Source organism: Scyliorhinus torazame, chromosome 3 (genome assembly GCF_047496885.1).
Source record: "Scyliorhinus torazame isolate Kashiwa2021f chromosome 3, sScyTor2.1, whole genome shotgun sequence".
In the NCBI taxonomy this organism is placed as follows: Eukaryota; Metazoa; Chordata; class Chondrichthyes; order Carcharhiniformes; family Scyliorhinidae; genus Scyliorhinus; species Scyliorhinus torazame.
This window is the reverse complement of record NC_092709.1, coordinates 190,497,009-190,514,126: the sequence shown is the minus strand read 5'-3', so window position 1 is coordinate 190,514,126 and position 17,118 is coordinate 190,497,009. Positions and strand designations below refer to the sequence as shown.

Sequence of the window (17,118 nt, the reverse complement as noted above, 5' to 3'; positions counted from 1 at the left end):
TCTGAGTTTTGATCTTGCAGTGTAACTTAGAACATTAAAAATCCAATCATAGCCTGATTTACAGGCATGGCATTTATAACGGGTAAAATGACCCTGTTTAAATTAGGTTTTTCTTTGGAAACTGTCAGGATTTATCAATGCATTTTAAGATTAAATGTCATGCCCATGCAGTATTTTTGTATCAAAGGAATAGAAAGTGATGCAAGGCAATCTCCCTCAACATGTCTGAATGACAAAAACTAAGCGCCAAAGATGAATTAAAGAGGTTGCAATTTATATTGCACCATGTTTGCTCCATTTCCATAACCAGTCAACTTGCAACCTCTTTAAATCACAACGAATGCTCAATTAGGGACAGTTTTGTGTTTTAAGCAAATGTGCACCAGGAACTAGAGAGAGAATGCCCAAACCTATTTTGGATGGGAATGCCAATAGACAGAAAACTTTCATCCAACAGTCTGGTTAGATTTGAAGAGGTGAAAGTTATTATTTCCACTGTAGTGAGTCGCTTCTCTTCCAACATTTAGATAAAACTGACTCTTTAAACAGATTATGGACACTTCAAGTAGTGATTTGGGAGTGTATGTGGAGCTGGGATGGGTGCTTTGTTATGAAGTGTTGTTTAACCAACAGCTAATGTTAAGTCAGTGGTTTGGGGCATTTGTTGCAAGTCAGGACACAGGCAGAGTTTTAGGTGATTTCAAGTTTATGGAGGGTAGAGTGTGGGAGGCTGGCCTGGACTGCTTTAGAAAAGTCAGTCAGAAGTTAACAATGGCATGAATAAGGATTTCATGAGAGCTGAGGCAAGGGTGGAGACAGTTGATATTACGGAGGTGGATTTACGGAGGTGGATATAGGAAATCTTCTTCATGGTCAGTTATGTGGTTAAAAGTTCATCTCGGGGTCAAATCTGACTTCAAGGCTGCAAACAGTCCATTTCAGCCTTAAGCAGTTTCCAGGTAGTGGGATGGAATTGCTGGCGACGGAGCAGAATCCGTGGCAGGGACAGAAGACAAGGGCCTCAGTCTTCTTGATGTTTAATTAGAGGAAATCTCTGCTCATCCAGTACTATATGTCAAATAAGCAGTCTGACAATCTAGAAATAGATGGCTTAAGAGAGGTAGTAATGAAGTAGATTGGATTATGTTGCTGAGGGGTGGCAGGTAGATGACAAATAGGATGGAGAGGCAATTATATGTTCAAGCACTTGAGAGAAAAGGAAAGTTGAAGACGGTAGTAGTTTGCAAGGAAAAAGGGGTGACGGTTTTTTTTGAGGAGGAAAGTGATGTGGCAGATTTGAAAGAGGGGAACAGAACCAGAGGAGAGAAGACATTAGTGAAAGGATTGCATTTTTACTACAATCTGACAGCTTCACATTCACACTTTTATTGATCTTGATGTTTTAATGTCCACATTTTGATTTAAAATTGAATTTAAATTCTCAAAATTTCTACGGAGGGGATTTAAACTCATGTCTTTGAATACAATTCCAGGAACGTATCTACTACTTTACCATATCCTGAACATGATGTAGTGAGAAGAAGCAAATGGTCTGCATCAAAAAACAGGAAACCAATACTAGATATAGCGTAGGTACTCAAAATGGTATGGGAAGGTATTTGAGAAGACAAATCTCAGTTAGAAATGCACATAGTTTGCTCAAAAATCACAATAGGAGAGAAAAGGATACATGCAAATCAAAGTGCAGAGAAATTAATGGTTGTGACAATAACTGGTCATGAACTACGACAGTATTCAGCTGCACTCACCAAGATACCACCCTGAGGGCCATTTCTAGTTGCATCTGCCATATCTGAATAATGCTAAAAGAAAAGCAAAATTTTCATTAAATCCAACATAAACAACAAAAAAGTAGCATTAACTGACCATTCATCTAATTACCATATGTGGGATGAAGCCAGCACAGAAATTCTACACAATCTGTCACAGCACTTCTGCTTCATAAGGCAGCATGGGTAGCTCAGTGGTTAGCACTGTTGCTTCACAGCACCAGGGTCCCAGATTCGATTCACGGCTTGGATCACTGTCTGTGTGGAGTCTGCACGTTTTCCCCGAACTGCGTGGGTTTCCTCCCACATCCCAAAAGACGCGCTGTTAGGTGAAGTGGACATTCTGAATTCTCCCTCAGTGTATCCGAACAGGCACCGAATGTGGAGACTAGGAGATTATCACAGTAGCTTCATTGCACTGTTAATGTAAGCCTACTTGTTTACTTGTGACAATAATAAAGATTATTATTGTCAAGGAAAAGCTGCATGTAAATAGGAGTTTTTGACCTTCTGGCATGGATAATAATTTCAGGGTTCTCTTATATGAATTATCCAGTAATTCGAAGTAATGTAACTATCAAAGCAAACTGTTTAATTTTTTTTTTAATTGAATGAGTTGATATTTAAAATTAGGCACTATACATCACATTCCAATTACAAACCCACCAGTGACAGTGTCTTCACAATTGCATAAGCAGATCTTCTGCAATCTAATCTCCTCTTGCATTTTATGCAAGATTGGGTTTAAGAGTATTTACCATTGCAGAATCTCATCTGAAATACAAAAGAATTGATGCCCAGGGGTAATGAAGTAGCAGTGTTTACAATTCAAGAATGAAAGCTGCTTTTTGTTTTGTTCCTTAGTGGTTGACAAGCAAATTACAACATGTCAACTGAATATTCCTGTAGGAATTCCACTGGTCATATACTAATTTCAACAGTGTATCGTTTAATGGAAAATAGATTTTACAATTTAACCACCGAGGGGGGGGGGGAAACTGTGTCAGAATGTTAAAGTAGACAAAGGCCCATACATAACTTTGCAGTTTCCCAGTGTCGCAGTTAGGGGTACCCCAATGATGCACTGGGGAATTCCTCAAGGAAGGTTGCACATAGGGGTTTAATGGGCAATTGCCCAAATGGACTAAGTTCTCCTGGAGTGGGAACCATCTGACAAAGTGATTTAAATCGTTAACCTGGAGTGGTTCTGCCAGTTTTACCCTGATCGTCACTCAAAGATTAGAAGGAAAAAGAGCACTTCTAACTCTTTAAAAAATCCAGACCAGCCCTGAACAGGACACACTGTACACCCACAAGCCCCCAAGGTGCCCCACACTACTTCCATCCCCAAGCCCACCAACTCCCAGTGGAAATCCACACCATCCCAACCAAACACACAAACCTGCCCGATCCAACATCGGCCAACCTCTTTCCTCCAGACCAACGCCTCCAACTTCCACCCCTCTCTCCTAATTTCCCGGTCTGAAACCGAGCCCCCCCCCCCCCCTTCCTGGTTCACTTCCTCTCCTGGTTCACTCCCCCCTCCCTTCCCGGTTCACACCCTCTCCTGGTTCACTCCCTACCCACTCAGGTATTCCAATGCCCCACTGGGTCGTCCCTGCCATTATGACCCTACCCCCACCATGCAAACACGATCTCCCCTTGCCGTACCCCTGCCCCAAACAGGTCTCCCCATGCCGTTCCACCACCACCCCCCCAACATTTGGCCACCCTGGCTGCTCTGATGCCCCCTACTTTGACGCCCCAGATAGGGTCACCCCCGCTGTATGCCCCCTTCGCGGGGTTTTCCCCAGCTATTTGATCCTACCTCCACACATCGGGTCTTCTCCACCGTTCCGACTGTCAGTCTCTGACCCCCCCGCCCACCCCCACATATTATCTAATCATAGGATAAGATGTTTACCTTATGAAGTGTAAAGTAGAACATGAGAATGAAACATTAAACTTTCCAATGAATCATAGAATTTACAGTGAAGGAGCCATTTGGCCCATCAAGTCTGCACCGGCCCTTGGAAAGAGCACCCTATTTAAGCCCACACTTCCAACCTGTCCCCGTAACCCAATGACCCCACCTAACCTAGTGGATGTGGAGATGCCAGAGTTGGACTGGGGTGGGCAGAGTAAAAGTCTTACAACACCAGATTAAAGTCCCACAGGTTTGTTTGGAATCACTAGCTTTCGGAGTGCAGCTCCTTCATCAGGTTCACTCACCTGGGCAGGTGAACCAGATTAGGAAACCAGACCACCCAGAGGAAACCTACGCAGAGACGGGGGAGAAAGTGCAAACTCCACACAGACAATCATCCAAGGCCCGAATTGAACCCGGGACCCTGGAGCTGTGAGACAGCAGTGCTAACCACTGTGCCAGCTTCCAGCCCAATGCATTTGATTTGTGTCAACCAAGCAGAAGAGTGCAAACATTGTCAAGTGCACACATGACAGGGGAGAATGGGGAGGTAGGCATCATAGAATGCTGACAACACAGAAAATGGTAATTTGTCCATTGTAGCTGTGCTGCTTCTGCGAGAGATCAGCTCGACGGGAAGGGCGGGGGCGTCAAGGGGAGGGGCGGGCGGGGGCGTCAAGGGGGGGTGGGCGGGGGCGTCAAGGGGGGGGGGGGGAGGCGGGCGGGGGCGTCGAGGGGGGGGGAGGCGGGCGGGGGCGTCGAGGGGGGGGGAGGCGGGCGGGGGCGTCGAGGGGGGGGGGAGGCGGGCGGGGGCGTCGAGGGGGGGGAGGCGGGCGGGGGCGTCGAGGGGGGGGAGGCGGGCGGGGGCGTCGAGGGGGGGCGGGGGCGTCGAGGGGGGGCGGGGGCGCCAAGGGGGAGGGGGGGCGGGGGCGCCAAGGGGGAGGGGGGGCGGGGGCGCCAAGGGGGAGGGGGGGCGGGGGCGCCAAGGGGGAGGGGGGGCGGGGGCGCCAAGGGGGAGGGGGGGCGGGGGCGCCAAGGGGGAGGGGGGGCGGGGGCGCCAAGGGGGAGGGGGGGCGGGGGCGCCAAGGGGGAGGGGGGGCGGGGGCGCCAAGGGGGAGGGGGGGCGGGGGCGCCAAGGGGGAGGGGGGGCGGGGGCGCCAAGGGGGAGGGGTGGCGGGGGCGCCAAGGGGGAGGGGGGGGCGGGGGCGCCAAGGGGGAGGGGGGGCGGGGGCGCCAAGGGGGAGGGGGGGCGGGGGCGCCAAGGGGGAGGGGGGGCGGGGGCGCCAAGGGGGAGGGGGGGCGGGGGCGCCAAGGGGGAGGGGGGGCGGGGGCGCCAAGGGGGAGGGGGGGCGGGGGCGCCAAGGGGGAGGGGGGGCGGGGGCGCCAAGGGGGAGGGGGGGCGGGGGCGCCAAGGGGGAGGGGGGGCGGGGGGGCGCCAAGGGGGAGGGAGGGCGCCAAGGGGGAGGGGGGGCCCCAAGGGGGAGGGGGCGCCCCAAGGGGGAGGGGGCGCCAAGGGGGCGGGGGCGCCAAGGGGGCGCCAAGGGGGCGGGGGCGCCAAGGGGGAGGAGGGCGGGGGCGCCAAGGGGGAGGAGGGCGGGGGCGCCAAGGGGGAGGAGGGCGGGGGCGTCAAGGGGGAGGAGGGCGGGGGCGTCAAGGGGGAGGAGGGCGGGGGCGTCAAGGGGGAGGAGGGCGGGGGCGTCAAGGGGGAGGAGGGCGGGGGCGTCAAGGGGGAGGAGGGCGGGGGCGTCAAGGGGGAGGAGGGCGGGGGCGTCAAGGGGGAGGAGGGCGGGGGCGTCAAGGGGGAGGAGGGCGGGGGCGTCAAGGGGGAGGAGGGCGGGGGCGTCAAGGGGGAGGAGGGCGGGGGCGTCAAGGGGGAGGAGGGCGGGGGCGTCAAGGGGGAGGAGGGCGGGGGCGTCAAGGGGGAGGAGGGCGGGGGCGTCAAGGGGGAGGAGGGCGGGGCGTCAAGGGGGAGGAGGGCGGGGGCGTCAAGGGGGAGGAGGGCGGGGGCGTCAAGGGGGAGGAGGGCGGGGGCGTCAAGGGGGAGGAGGGCGGGGGCGTCAAGGGGGAGGAGGGCGGGGGCGTCAAGGGGGAGGAGGGCGGGGGCGTCAAGGGGGAGGAGGGCGGGGGCGTCAAGGGGGAGGAGGGCGGGGGCGTCAAGGGGGAGGAGGGCGGGGGCGTCAAGGGGGAGGAGGGCGGGGGCGTCAAGGGGGAGGAGGGCGGGGGCGTCAAGGGGAGGAGGGCGGGGGCGTCAAGGGGGAGGAGGGCGGGGGCGTCAAGGGGGAGGAGGGCGGGGGCGTCAAGGGGGAGGAGGGCGGGGGCGTCAAGGGGGAGGAGGGCGGGGGCGTCAAGGGGGAGGAGGGCGGGGGCGTCAAGGGGGAGGAGGGCGGGGGCGTCAAGGGGGAGGAGGGCGGGGGCGTCAAGGGGGAGGAGGGCGGGGGCGTCAAGGGGGAGGAGGGCGGGGGCGTCAAGGGGGAGGAGGGCGGGGGCGTCAAGGGGGAGGAGGGCGGGGGGCGTCAAGGGGGAGGAGGGCGGGGGCGTCAAGGGGGAGGAGGGCGGGGGCGTCAAGGGGGAGGAGGGCGGGGGCGTCAAGGGGGAGGAGGGCGGGGGCGTCAAGGGGGAGGAGGGCGGGGGCGTCAAGGGGGAGGAGGGCGGGGGCGTCAAGGGGGAGGAGGGCGGGGGCGTCAAGGGGGAGGAGGGCGGGGGCGTCAAGGGGGAGGAGGGCGGGGGCGTCAAGGGGGAGGAGGGCGGGGGCGTCAAGGGGGAGGAGGGCGGGGGCGTCAAGGGGGAGGAGGGCGGGGGCGTCAAGGGGGAGGAGGGCGGGGGCGTCAAGGGGGAGGAGGGCGGGGGGCGTCAAGGGGGAGGAGGGCGGGGGCGTCAAGGGGGAGGAGGGCGGGGGCGTCAAGGGGGAGGAGGGCGGGGGCGTCAAGGGGGAGGAGGGCGGGGGCGTCAAGGGGGAGGAGGGCGGGGGCGTCAAGGGGGAGGAGGGCGGGGGCGTCAAGGGGGAGGAGGGCGGGGGCGTCAAGGGGGAGGAGGGCGGGGGCGTCAAGGGGGAGGAGGGCGGGGGCGTCAAGGGGGAGGAGGGCGGGGGCGTCAAGGGGGAGGAGGGCGGGGGCGTCAAGGGGGAGGAGGGCGGGGGCGTCAAGGGGGAGGAGGGCGGGGGCGTCAAGGGGGAGGAGGGCGGGGGCGTCAAGGGGGAGGAGGGCGGGGGCGTCAAGGGGGAGGAGGGCGGGGGCGTCAAGGGGGAGGAGGGCGGGGGCGTCAAGGGGGAGGAGGGCGGGGGCGTCAAGGGGGAGGAGGGCGGGGGCGTCAAGGGGGAGGAGGGCGGGGGCGTCAAGGGGGAGGAGGGCGGGGGCGTCAAGGGGGAGGAGGGCGGGGGCGTCAAGGGGGAGGAGGGCGGGGGCGTCAAGGGGGAGGAGGGCGGGGGCGTCAAGGGGGAGGAGGGCGGGGGCGTCAAGGGGGAGGAGGGCGGGGGCGTCAAGGGGGAGGAGGGCGGGGGCGTCAAGGGGGAGGAGGGCGGGGGCGTCAAGGGGGAGGAGGGCGGGGGCGTCAAGGGGGAGGAGGGCGGGGGCGTCAAGGGGGAGGAGGGCGGGGGCGTCAAGGGGGAGGAGGGCGGGGGCGTCAAGGGGGAGGAGGGCGGGGGCGTCAAGGGGGAGGAGGGCGGGGGCGTCAAGGGGGAGGAGGGCGGGGGCGTCAAGGGGGAGGAGGGCGGGGGCGTCAAGGGGGAGGAGGGCGGGGGCGTCAAGGGGGAGGAGGGCGGGGGCGTCAAGGGGGAGGAGGGCGGGGGCGTCAAGGGGGAGGAGGGCGGGGGCGTCAAGGGGGAGGAGGGCGGGGGCGTCAAGGGGGAGGAGGGCGGGGGCGTCAAGGGGGAGGAGGGCGGGGGCGTCAAGGGGGAGGAGGGCGGGGGCGTCAAGGGGGAGGAGGGCGGGGGCGTCAAGGGGGAGGAGGGCGGGGGCGTCAAGGGGGAGGAGGGCGGGGGCGTCAAGGGGGAGGAGGGCGGGGGCGTCAAGGGGGAGGAGGGCGGGGGCGTCAAGGGGGAGGAGGGCGGGGGCGTCAAGGGGGAGGAGGGCGGGGGCGTCAAGGGGGAGGAGGGCGGGGGCGTCAAGGGGGAGGAGGGCGGGGGCGTCAAGGGGGAGGAGGGCGGGGGCGTCAAGGGGGAGGAGGGCGGGGGCGTCAAGGGGGAGGAGGGCGGGGGCGTCAAGGGGGGAGGAGGGCGGGGGCGTCAAGGGGGAGGAGGGCGGGGGCGTCAAGGGGGAGGAGGGCGGGGGCGTCAAGGGGGAGGAGGGCGGGGGCGTCAAGGGGGAGGAGGGCGGGGGCGTCAAGGGGGAGGAGGGCGGGGGCGTCAAGGGGGAGGAGGGGGGCGGGGGGCGTCAAGGGGGAGGAGGGCGGGGGGCGTCAAGGGGGAGGAGGGCGGGGGCGTCAAGGGGGAGGAGGGCGGGGGCGTCAAGGGGGAGGAGGGCGGGGGCGTCAAGGGGGAGGAGGGCGGGGGCGTCAAGGGGGAGGAGGGCGGGGGCGTCAAGGGGGAGGAGGGCGGGGGCGTCAAGGGGGAGGAGGGCGGGGGCGTCAAGGGGGAGGAGGGCGGGGGCGTCAAGGGGGAGGAGGGCGGGGGCGTCAAGGGGGAGGAGGGCGGGGGCGTCAAGGGGGAGGAGGGCGGGGGCGTCAAGGGGGAGGAGGGCGGGGGCGTCAAGGGGGAGGAGGGCGGGGGCGTCAAGGGGGAGGAGGGCGGGGGCGTCAAGGGGGAGGAGGGCGGGGGCGTCAAGGGGGAGGAGGGCGGGGGCGTCAAGGGGGAGGAGGGCGGGGGCGTCAAGGGGGAGGAGGGCGGGGGCGTCAAGGGGGAGGAGGGCGGGGGCGTCAAGGGGGAGGAGGGCGGGGGCGTCAAGGGGGAGGAGGGCGGGGGCGTCAAGGGGGAGGAGGGCGGGGGCGTCAAGGGGGAGGAGGGCGGGGGCGTCAAGGGGGAGGAGGGCGGGGGCGTCAAGGGGGAGGAGGGCGGGGGCGTCAAGGGGGAGGAGGGCGGGGCGTCAAGGGGGAGGAGGGCGGGGGCGTCAAGGGGGAGGAGGGCGGGGGCGTCAAGGGGGAGGAGGGCGGGGGCGTCAAGGGGGAGGAGGGCGGGGGCGTCAAGGGGGAGGAGGGCGGGGGCGTCAAGGGGGAGGAGGGCGGGGGCGTCAAGGGGGAGGAGGGCGGGGGCGTCAAGGGGGAGGAGGGCGGGGGCGTCAAGGGGGAGGAGGGCGGGGGCGTCAAGGGGGAGGAGGGCGGGGGCGTCAAGGGGGAGGAGGGCGGGGGCGTCAAGGGGGAGGAGGGCGGGGGCGTCAAGGGGGAGGAGGGCGGGGGCGTCAAGGGGGAGGAGGGCGGGGGCGTCAAGGGGGAGGAGGGCGGGGGCGTCAAGGGGGAGGAGGGCGGGGGCGTCAAGGGGGAGGAGGGCGGGGGCGTCAAGGGGGAGGAGGGCGGGGGCGTCAAGGGGGAGGAGGGCGGGGGCGTCAAGGGGGAGGAGGGCGGGGGCGTCAAGGGGGAGGAGGGCGGGGGCGTCAAGGGGGAGGAGGGCGGGGGCGTCAAGGGGGAGGAGGGCGGGGGCGTCAAGGGGGAGGAGGGCGGGGGCGTCAAGGGGGAGGAGGGCGGGGGCGTCAAGGGGGGAGGAGGGCGGGGGCGTCAAGGGGGAGGAGGGCGGGGGCGTCAAGGGGGAGGAGGGCGGGGGCGTCAAGGGGGAGGAGGGCGGGGGCGTCAAGGGGGAGGAGGGCGGGGAAGGGCTTGGGCATCAAGGGCGGTGGCGTCAAGGTGGGGGGGAAGGGCGGGGGCGTCAAGGGGGGGAAGGGCGGGGTCGTCAAGGGGGGGGAAGGGCGGGGGCGTCAAGGGGGGGGAAGGGCGGGGGCGTCAAGGGAGGAGGGCGGGGAAGTCAAGGGGGGAGGGCGGGGGCGTCAAGGGGGGGGAAGGACGGGGGCATCAAGGGGGGGGGGGGGAGGGCGGGGGCGTCAAGGGGGGGGGAGGGCGGGGGCGTCAAGGGGGGGGTGGGCGGGGGCGTCAAGGCGGGGAAGGGCGGGGACGTCAAGGCGGGGAAGGGCGGGGGCGTCAAGGCGGGGGAAGGGCGGGGGGCGTCAAGGGGGGAAGGGCGGGGGCGTCAAGGGGGGGAAGGGCGGGGGCGTCAAGGGGGGGAAGGGCGGGGGCGCAAGGGGGGGAAGGGCGGGGGCGCAAGGAGGGAAGGGCGGGGGCGCAAGGAGGGAAGGGCGGGGGCGCAAGGAGGGAAGGGCGGGGGGCGCAAGGAGGGGAAGGGCGGGGGCGTCAAGGGGGGAAGGGCGGGGGCGTCAAGGGGGGAAGGGCGGGGGCGTCAAGAGGGGGGAAGGGCGGGGGCGTCAAGGGGGGAAGGCCGGGGGCGTCAAGGGGAGGGGAAGGGCGGGGGCGTCAAGGGGAGGGGAAGGGCGGGGCGTCAAGGGGAGGGGAAGGGCGGGGCGTCAAGGGGAGGGGAGGGGAAGGGCGGGGCATCAAGGGGAGGGGAGGGGAAGGGCGGGGCGTCAAGGGGAGGGGGGGGAGGGCGGGGGCGTCAAGGGGGGGGAAGGGCGGGGGCGTCAAGGGGGGGAGGGCGGGGGCGTCAAGGGGGGGGAAGGGCGGGGGCGTCAAGGGGGGAAAGGCGGGGGCGTCAAGGGGGGTGGGGAGGGCGGGGGCGTCAAGGGGGGTGGGGGGAGGGCGGGGGCGTCATGGGGGGGGGGGGAGGACGGGGGCGTTAATGGGGGGGGGGAGGACGGGGGCGTCGAGGGGGCGTCGGGGGGGGAAGAGGGCGGGGGCGTAAAGGGGGGGAAGGGCGGGGGCGTAAAGGGGGGAAGGGCGGGGGCGTAAAGGGGGGGAAGGGCGGGGGCGTAAAGGGGGGAAGGGCGGGGGCGTAAAGGGGGGAAGGGCGGGGGCGTAAAGGGGAAGGGCGGGGGCGTAAAGGGGGGAAGGGCGGGGGCGTAAAGGGGGGAAGGGCGGGGGCGTAAGGGGGGAAGGGGGGCGGGGGGGGCGTAAAGGGGGGAAGGGCGGGGGCGTAAAGGGGGGAAGGGCGGGGGCGTAAAGGGGGGAAGGGCGGGGGCGTAAAGGGGGGAAGGGCGGGGGCGTAAAGGGGGGAAGGGCGGGGGCGTAAAGGGGGGAGGGCGGGGGCGTAAAGGGGGGAAGGGCGGGGGCGTAAAGGGGGGAAGGGCGGGGGCGTAAAGGGGGGAAGGGCGGGGGCGTAAAGGGGGGAAGGGCGGGGGCGTAAAGGGGGAAGGGCGGGGGCGTAAAGGGGGGAAGGGCGGGGGCGTAAAGGGGGGAAGGGCGGGGGCGTAAAGGGGGGAAGGGCGGGGGCGTAAAGGGGGGAAGGGCGGGGGCGTAAAGGGGGGAAGGGCGGGGGCGTAAAGGGGGGAAGGGCGGGGGCGTAAAGGGGGAAGGGCGGGGGCGTAAAGGGGGGAAGGGCGGGGGGCGTAAAGGGGGGAAGGGCGGGGGCGATAAGGGGGGAAGGGCGGGGGCGTAAAGGGGGGAAGGGCGGGGCGTAAAGGGGGGGAAGGGCGGGGGCGTAAAGGGGGGGAAGGGCGGGGGCGTAAAGGGGGGAAGGGCGGGGGCGTAAAGGGGGGAAGGACGGGGGCGTAAAGGGGGGGAAGGGCGGGGGCGTAAAGGGGGGAAGGGCGTGGGGGCGTCAAGGGGGGAAGGGCGGGGGCGTCAAGGGGGGAAGGGCGGGGGCGTCAAGGGGGGAAGGGCGGGGGCGTCAAGGGGGAAGGGCGGGGGCGTCAAGGGGGGAAGGGCGGGGGCGTCAAGGGGGGTAGGGCGGGGGCGTCAAGGGGGGGTAGGGCGGGGGGCGTCAAGGGGGGTAGGGCGGGGGCGTCAAGGGGGGTAGGGCGGGGGCGTCAAGGGGGGTAGGGCGGGGGCGTCAAGGGGGGGAAGGGCGGGGGCGTCAAGGGGGGGAAGGGCGGGGGCGTCAAGGGGGGGAAGGGCGGGGGCGTCAAGGGGGGGAAGGGCGGGGGCGTCAAGGGGGGGAAGGGCGGGGGGCGTCAAGGGGGGGGTGGGGAGGGCGTCAAGGGGGGAAGGGCGTCAAGGGGGGGGAAGGGCGGCAAGGGGGGGAAGGGCGGCAAGGGGGGGGAAGGGCGTCAAGGGGGGGGGAAGGGCGTCAGGGGGGGGGGGAAGGGCGTCAAGGGGGGGGAAGGGCGTCAAGGGGGGGGAAGGGCGTCAAGGGGGGGGGGAAGGGCGTCAAGGGGGGAAGGGCGTCAAGGGGGGGGAAGGGCGTCAAGGGGGGGGAAGGGCGTCAAGGGGGGGAAGGGCGTCAAGGGGGGGGAAGGGCGTCAAGGGGGGGAAGGGCGTCAAGGGGGGGAAGGGCGTCAAGGGGGGGAAGGGCGTCAAGGGGGGGAAGGGCGTCAAGGGGGGGAAGGGCGTCAAGGGGGGGAAGGGCCGTCAAGGGGGGGAAGGGCGTCAAGGGGGGGAAGGGCGTCAAGGGGGGAAGGGCGTCAAGGGGGGAAGGGCGTCAAGGGGGGGGAAGGGCGTCAAGGGGGGGAAGGGCGTCAAGGGGGGGAAGGGCGTCAAGGGGGGGAAGGGCGTCAAGGGGGGGAAGGGCGTCAAGGGGGGGAAGGGCGTCAAGGGGGGGAAGGGCGTCAAGGGGGGGAAGGGCGTCAAGGGGGGAAGGGCGTCAAGGGGGGGAAGGGCGTCAAGGGGGGGAAGGGCGTCAAGGGGGGGAAGGGCGTCAAGGGGGGGAAGGGCGTCAAGGGGGGGAAGGGCGTCAAGGGGGGGAAGGGCGTCAAGGGGGGGAAGGGCGTCAAGGGGGGGAAGGGCGTCAAGGGGGGAAGGGCGTCAGGGGGGGAAGGGCGTCAAGGGGGGGAAGGGCGTCAAGGGGGGGGAAGGGCGTCAAGGGGGGGGAAGGGCGTCAAGGGGGGGAAGGGCGTCAAGGGGGGGGAAGGGCGTCAAGGGGGGGAAGGGCGTCAAGGGGGGGGAAGGGCGTCAAGGGGGGGAAGGGCGTCAAGGGGGGGGAAGGGCGTCAAGGGGGGGGAAGGGCGTCAAGGGGGGGAAGGGCGTCAAGGGGGGGAAGGGCGTCAAGGGGGGGAAGGGCGTCAAGGGGGGGAAGGGCGTCAAGGGGGGGAAGGGCGTCAAGGGGGGGAAGGGCGTCAAGGGGGGGAAGGGCGTCAAGGGGGGGAAGGGCGTCAAGGGGGGGAAGGGCGTCAAGGGGGGGAAGGGCGTCAAGGGGGGGAAGGGCGTCAAGGGGGGAAGGCGTCAAGGGGGGGAAGGGCGTCAAGGGGGGGAAGGGCGTCAAGGGGGGGAAGGGCGTCAAGGGGGGGAAGGGCGTCAAGGGGGGAAGGGCGTCAAGGGGGGGAAGGGCGTCAAGGGGGGGAAGGGCGTCAAGGGGGGGAAGGGCGTCAAGGGGGGGAAGGGCGTCAAGGGGGGGAAGGGCGTCAAGGGGGGGAAGGGCGTCAAGGGGGGGAAGGGCGTCAAGGGGGGGAAGGGCGTCAAGGGGGGAAGGGCGTCAAGGGGGGGAAGGGCGTCAAGGGGGGGAAGGGCGTCAAGGGGGGGAAGGCGTCAAGGGGGGGAAGGCGTCAAGGGGGGGGAAGGGCGTCAAGGGGGGGGAAGGGCGTCAAGGGGGGAAGGGCGTCAAGGGGGGGAAGGGCGTCAAGGGGGGGAAGGGCGTCAAGGGGGGGAAGGGCGTCAAGGGGGGAAGGGCGTCAAGGGGGGGAAGGGCGTCAAGGGGGGGAAGGGCGTCAAGGGGGGGAAGGGCGTCAAGGGGGGGAAGGGCGTCAAGGGGGGGAAGGGCGTCAAGGGGGGGAAGGGCGTCAAGGGGGGGAAGGGCGTCAAGGGGGGGAAGGGCGTCAAGGGGGGGAAGGGCGTCAAGGGGGGGAAGGGCGTCAAGGGGGGGAAGGGCGTCAAGGGGGGGAAGGGCGTCAAGGGGGGGAAGGGCGTCAAGGGGGGGAAGGGCGTCAAGGGGGGGAAGGGCGTCAAGGGGGGGAAGGGCGTCAAGGGGGGGAAGGGCGTCAAGGGGGGGAAGGGCGTCAAGGGGGGGAAGGGCGTCAAGGGGGGGAAGGGCGTCAAGGGGGGGAAGGGCGTCAAGGGGGGGAAGGGCGTCAAGGGGGGGAAGGGCGTCAAGGGGGGGAAGGGCGTCAAGGGGGGGAAGGGCGTCAAGGGGGGGAAGGGCGTCAAGGGGGGGAAGGGCGTCAAGGGGGGAAGGGCGTCAAGGGGGGAAGGGCGTCAAGGGGGGGAAGGGCGTCAAGGGGGGAAGGGCGTCAAGGGGGGGAAGGGCATCAAGGGGGGAAGGGCGTCAAGGGGGGGAAGGGCGTCAAGGGGGGGAAGGGCGTCAAGGGGGGGAAGGGCGTCAAGGGGGGGGAAGGGCGTCAAGGGGGGGAAGGGCGTCAAGGGGGGGAAGGGCGTCAAGGGGGGGAAGGGCGTCAAGGGGGGGAAGGGCGTCAAGGGGGGGAAGGGCGTCAAGGGGGGGAAGGGCGTCAAGGGGGGGAAGGGCGTCAAGGGGGGGAAGGGCGTCAAGGGGGGGGAAGGGCGTCAAGGGGGGGGAAGGGCGTCAAGGGGGGGAAGGGCGTCAAGGGGGGGAAGGGCGTCAAGGGGGGGAAGGGCGTCAAGGGGGGGAAGGGCGTCAAGGGGGGGAAGGGCGTCAAGGGGGGGAAGGGCGTCAAGGGGGGGAAGGGCGTCAAGGGGGGGGAAGGGCGTCAAGGGGGGGAAGGGCGTCAAGGGGGGGAAGGGCGTCAAGGGGGGAAGGGCGTCAAGGGGGGAAGGGCGTCAAGGGGGGGAAGGGCGTCAAGGGGGGGAAGGGCGTCAAGGGGGGGAAGGGCGTCAAGGGGGGGAAGGGCGTCAAGGGGGGAAGGGCGTCAAGGGGGGGAAGGGCGTCAAGGGGGGGAAGGGCGTCAAGGGGGGGAAGGGCGTCAAGGGGGGAAGGGCGTCAAGGGGGGGAAGGGCGTCAAGGGGGGGAAGGGCGTCAAGGGGGGGAAGGGCGTCAAGGGGGGGGAAGGGCGTCAAGGGGGGGGAAGGGCGTCAAGGGGGGGAAGGGCGTCAAGGGGGGGGAAGGGCGTCAAGGGGGGGAAGGGCGTCAAGGGGGGGAAGGGCGTCAAGGGGGGGAAGGGCGTCAAGGGGGGGAAGGGCGTCAAGGGGGGGAAGGGCGTCAAGGGGGGGAAGGGCGTCAAGGGGGGAAGGGCGTCAAGGGGGGGAAGGGCGTCAAGGGGGGGAAGGGCGTCAAGGGGGGGAAGGGCGTCAAGGGGGGGAAGGGCGTCAAGGGGGGGAAGGGCGTCAAGGGGGGGAAGGGCGTCAAGGGGGGAAGGGCGTCAAGGGGGGGAAGGGCGTCAAGGGGGGGAAGGGCGTCAAGGGGGGGAAGGGCGTCAAGGGGGGGAAGGGCGTCAAGGGGGGGAAGGGCGTCAAGGGGGGGAAGGGCGTCAAGGGGGGGAAGGGCGTCAAGGGGGGGAAGGGCGTCAAGGGGGGGAAGGGCGTCAAGGGGGGAAGGGCGTCAAGGGGGGGAAGGGCGTCAAGGGGGGGAAGGGCGTCAAGGGGGGAAGGGCGTCAAGGGGGAAGGGCGTCAAGGGGGAAGGGCGTCAAGGGGGAAGGGCGTCAAGGGGGGGAAGGGCGTCAAGGGGGGGGGGAGGGCGTCAAGGGGGGGGGGGAGGGCGTCAAGGGGGGGGGGGGAGGGCGTCAAGGGGGGGGGGGGAGGGCGTCAAGGGGGGGGGGAGGGCGTCAAGGGGGGGGGAGGGCGTCAAGGGGGGGGGGAGGGCGTCAAGGGGGGGGGGAGGGCGTCAAGGGGGGGGGGGGGAGGGCGTCAAGGGGGGGGGGGAGGGCGTCAAGGGGGGGGGGAGGGCGTCAAGGGGGGGGGGAGGGCGTCAAGGGGGGGGGTAGGGCGTCAAGGGGGGGGGGAGGGCGTCAAGGGGGGGCGGGAGGGCGTCAAGGGGGGGGGGAGGGCGTCAAGGGGGGGGGGGAGGGCGTCAAGGGGGGGGGGAGGGCGTCAAGGGGGGGGAGAGGGCGTCAAGGGGTGGGGGAGGGCGTCAAGGGGTGGGGGAAGGGCGTCAAGGGGGGGGAGGGCATGGGGGGGCGTCAAGGGGAGAGGGCATGGGGGGGCGTCAAGGGGAGAGGGCATGGGGGGGCGTCAAGGGGAGAGGGCATGGGGGGGCGTCAAGGGGAGAGGGCATGGGGGGGCGTCAAGGGGAGAGGGCATGGGGGGGCGTCAAGGGGGAGGGGCGGGGGCGTCAAGGGGGAGGGGCGGGGGCGTCAAGGGGGAGGGGCGGGGGCGTCAAGGGGAGGGGCGGGGGCGTCAAGGGGGAGGGGCGGGGGCGTCAAGGGGGAGGGGCGGGGGCCTCAAGGGGGAGGGGCGGGGGCGTCAAGGGGGAGGGGCGAAGGGCGGGCGTGTCAATCACTGCTAGCTTTAACATCCCAGTCCAGCTGGATCTTACAGGCAGAAATAATTAGGACAATGATTACTTTGCTCTCCACACGCAGACAACCCAAGAGCCGAGCAGTGTAGCCCGATGCCTAGGGCTGTTGCAATGTCCCAGGAAGGGGCCGCTCACGGTAATCAGCGGGGCCTGGGACATTGCCGCACCCTCTCCTTAGTCTGAAAATGGCGCTTCCCCTCCCCCCGTGCCGGCAGCTGCGCTCTAACTCCGGCACTCTGGAATGTTCCACGCGGCGTTACCGGAGCAAGCTGGCCGGTTCTCACCTGTTCAGCGACAGGGAGTGAGGCTGGCGGGACCGCTGGCAGCAGGAGGAAGGGGTGAGGGGAGGAAGCTGGCGCTCAGCTCCCGGCCGCTGTCAATCTCACCGGCTCAACTCCGCTTCAACCGGAAACAGTCCAAATTCCCCGGAAGCGCTTCCGCTGCCGGAAGACAGCTTGGTGTGCGCAGCCGCCGTGTCAAGCTGTCTGCTGCCCCGCCCCCATCCCGCGAAGCGCTCCTGCTCTGAGCTGTGCCGTTCCCCCCCCCCCCGATCATGGAGCAGCACGTTTAAAGTAATGGCAGGGATGGTTAAGAAGTATGGTATTTGAACTGGGATAGAAACGCATTTCGTAATTCGGCCCATGAAACCTGTGCTGGGTCTTTCAAAAGGTTATCTCGTTAGCAACACTTCCCCACCTTTCTACAATATTTATCCATTTCCAATTTGAAGGTTAACAATTAATTTGTACCCATTAATCCAAATTCTAACTGCAGAAAAGCTTTGTTCTTTTGTCACCACTGGCTCCTTTGCTAATCACCTTAAATCTGGTTGTTAAACCTTCCGCCGTTGGTGGCGTTGTGGCTGCGTCACTGGATTAGTAAACCAGAAACCCAGGGTAAAATGGGGACACGGATTTGAATCCTGCCACTGTAGATGGTGAAATTTTAATTCAGTAAAAATCTGGAATTTAAAGTCTAATGATGACCATGAAACCATTGCCGATTGTGGTAAAGCAAAAACCACCTCATTCACTAATGTCCAGGAAATTTGTTGTCCTTACCTGGTCTGGCCTAC

At 67.0% G+C, this 17,118-nt stretch overlaps 1 protein-coding gene across 4 annotated transcripts in view; it reads right to left on the bottom strand.

The window, feature by feature from the left end:
• tmem33 (transmembrane protein 33) overlaps positions 1-16,476 on the bottom strand; it is a 70,848-nt gene extending 54,372 nt beyond the window's left edge. For 2 of the 4 annotated variants that reach the window (XR_011940225.1, XM_072496662.1), the window contains exons 1-2: positions 16,328-16,476; positions 1,770-1,823 (exon numbers count right to left, since the gene is read on the bottom strand). Coding sequence is in view for 3 of the 4 variants with exons in the window: in XM_072496662.1 (XP_072352763.1) it covers positions 1,770-1,811 (42 nt within the window). In the remaining variant the exon portion in view is untranslated. Of the gene's footprint in view, positions 1-1,769; positions 1,824-2,456; positions 2,565-16,327 lie in introns of all 4 variants that reach the window. The other 2 variants (XM_072496663.1, XM_072496664.1) reach the window with 2 other exon arrangements.
• Positions 16,477-17,118: the final 642 nt, after the last annotated feature.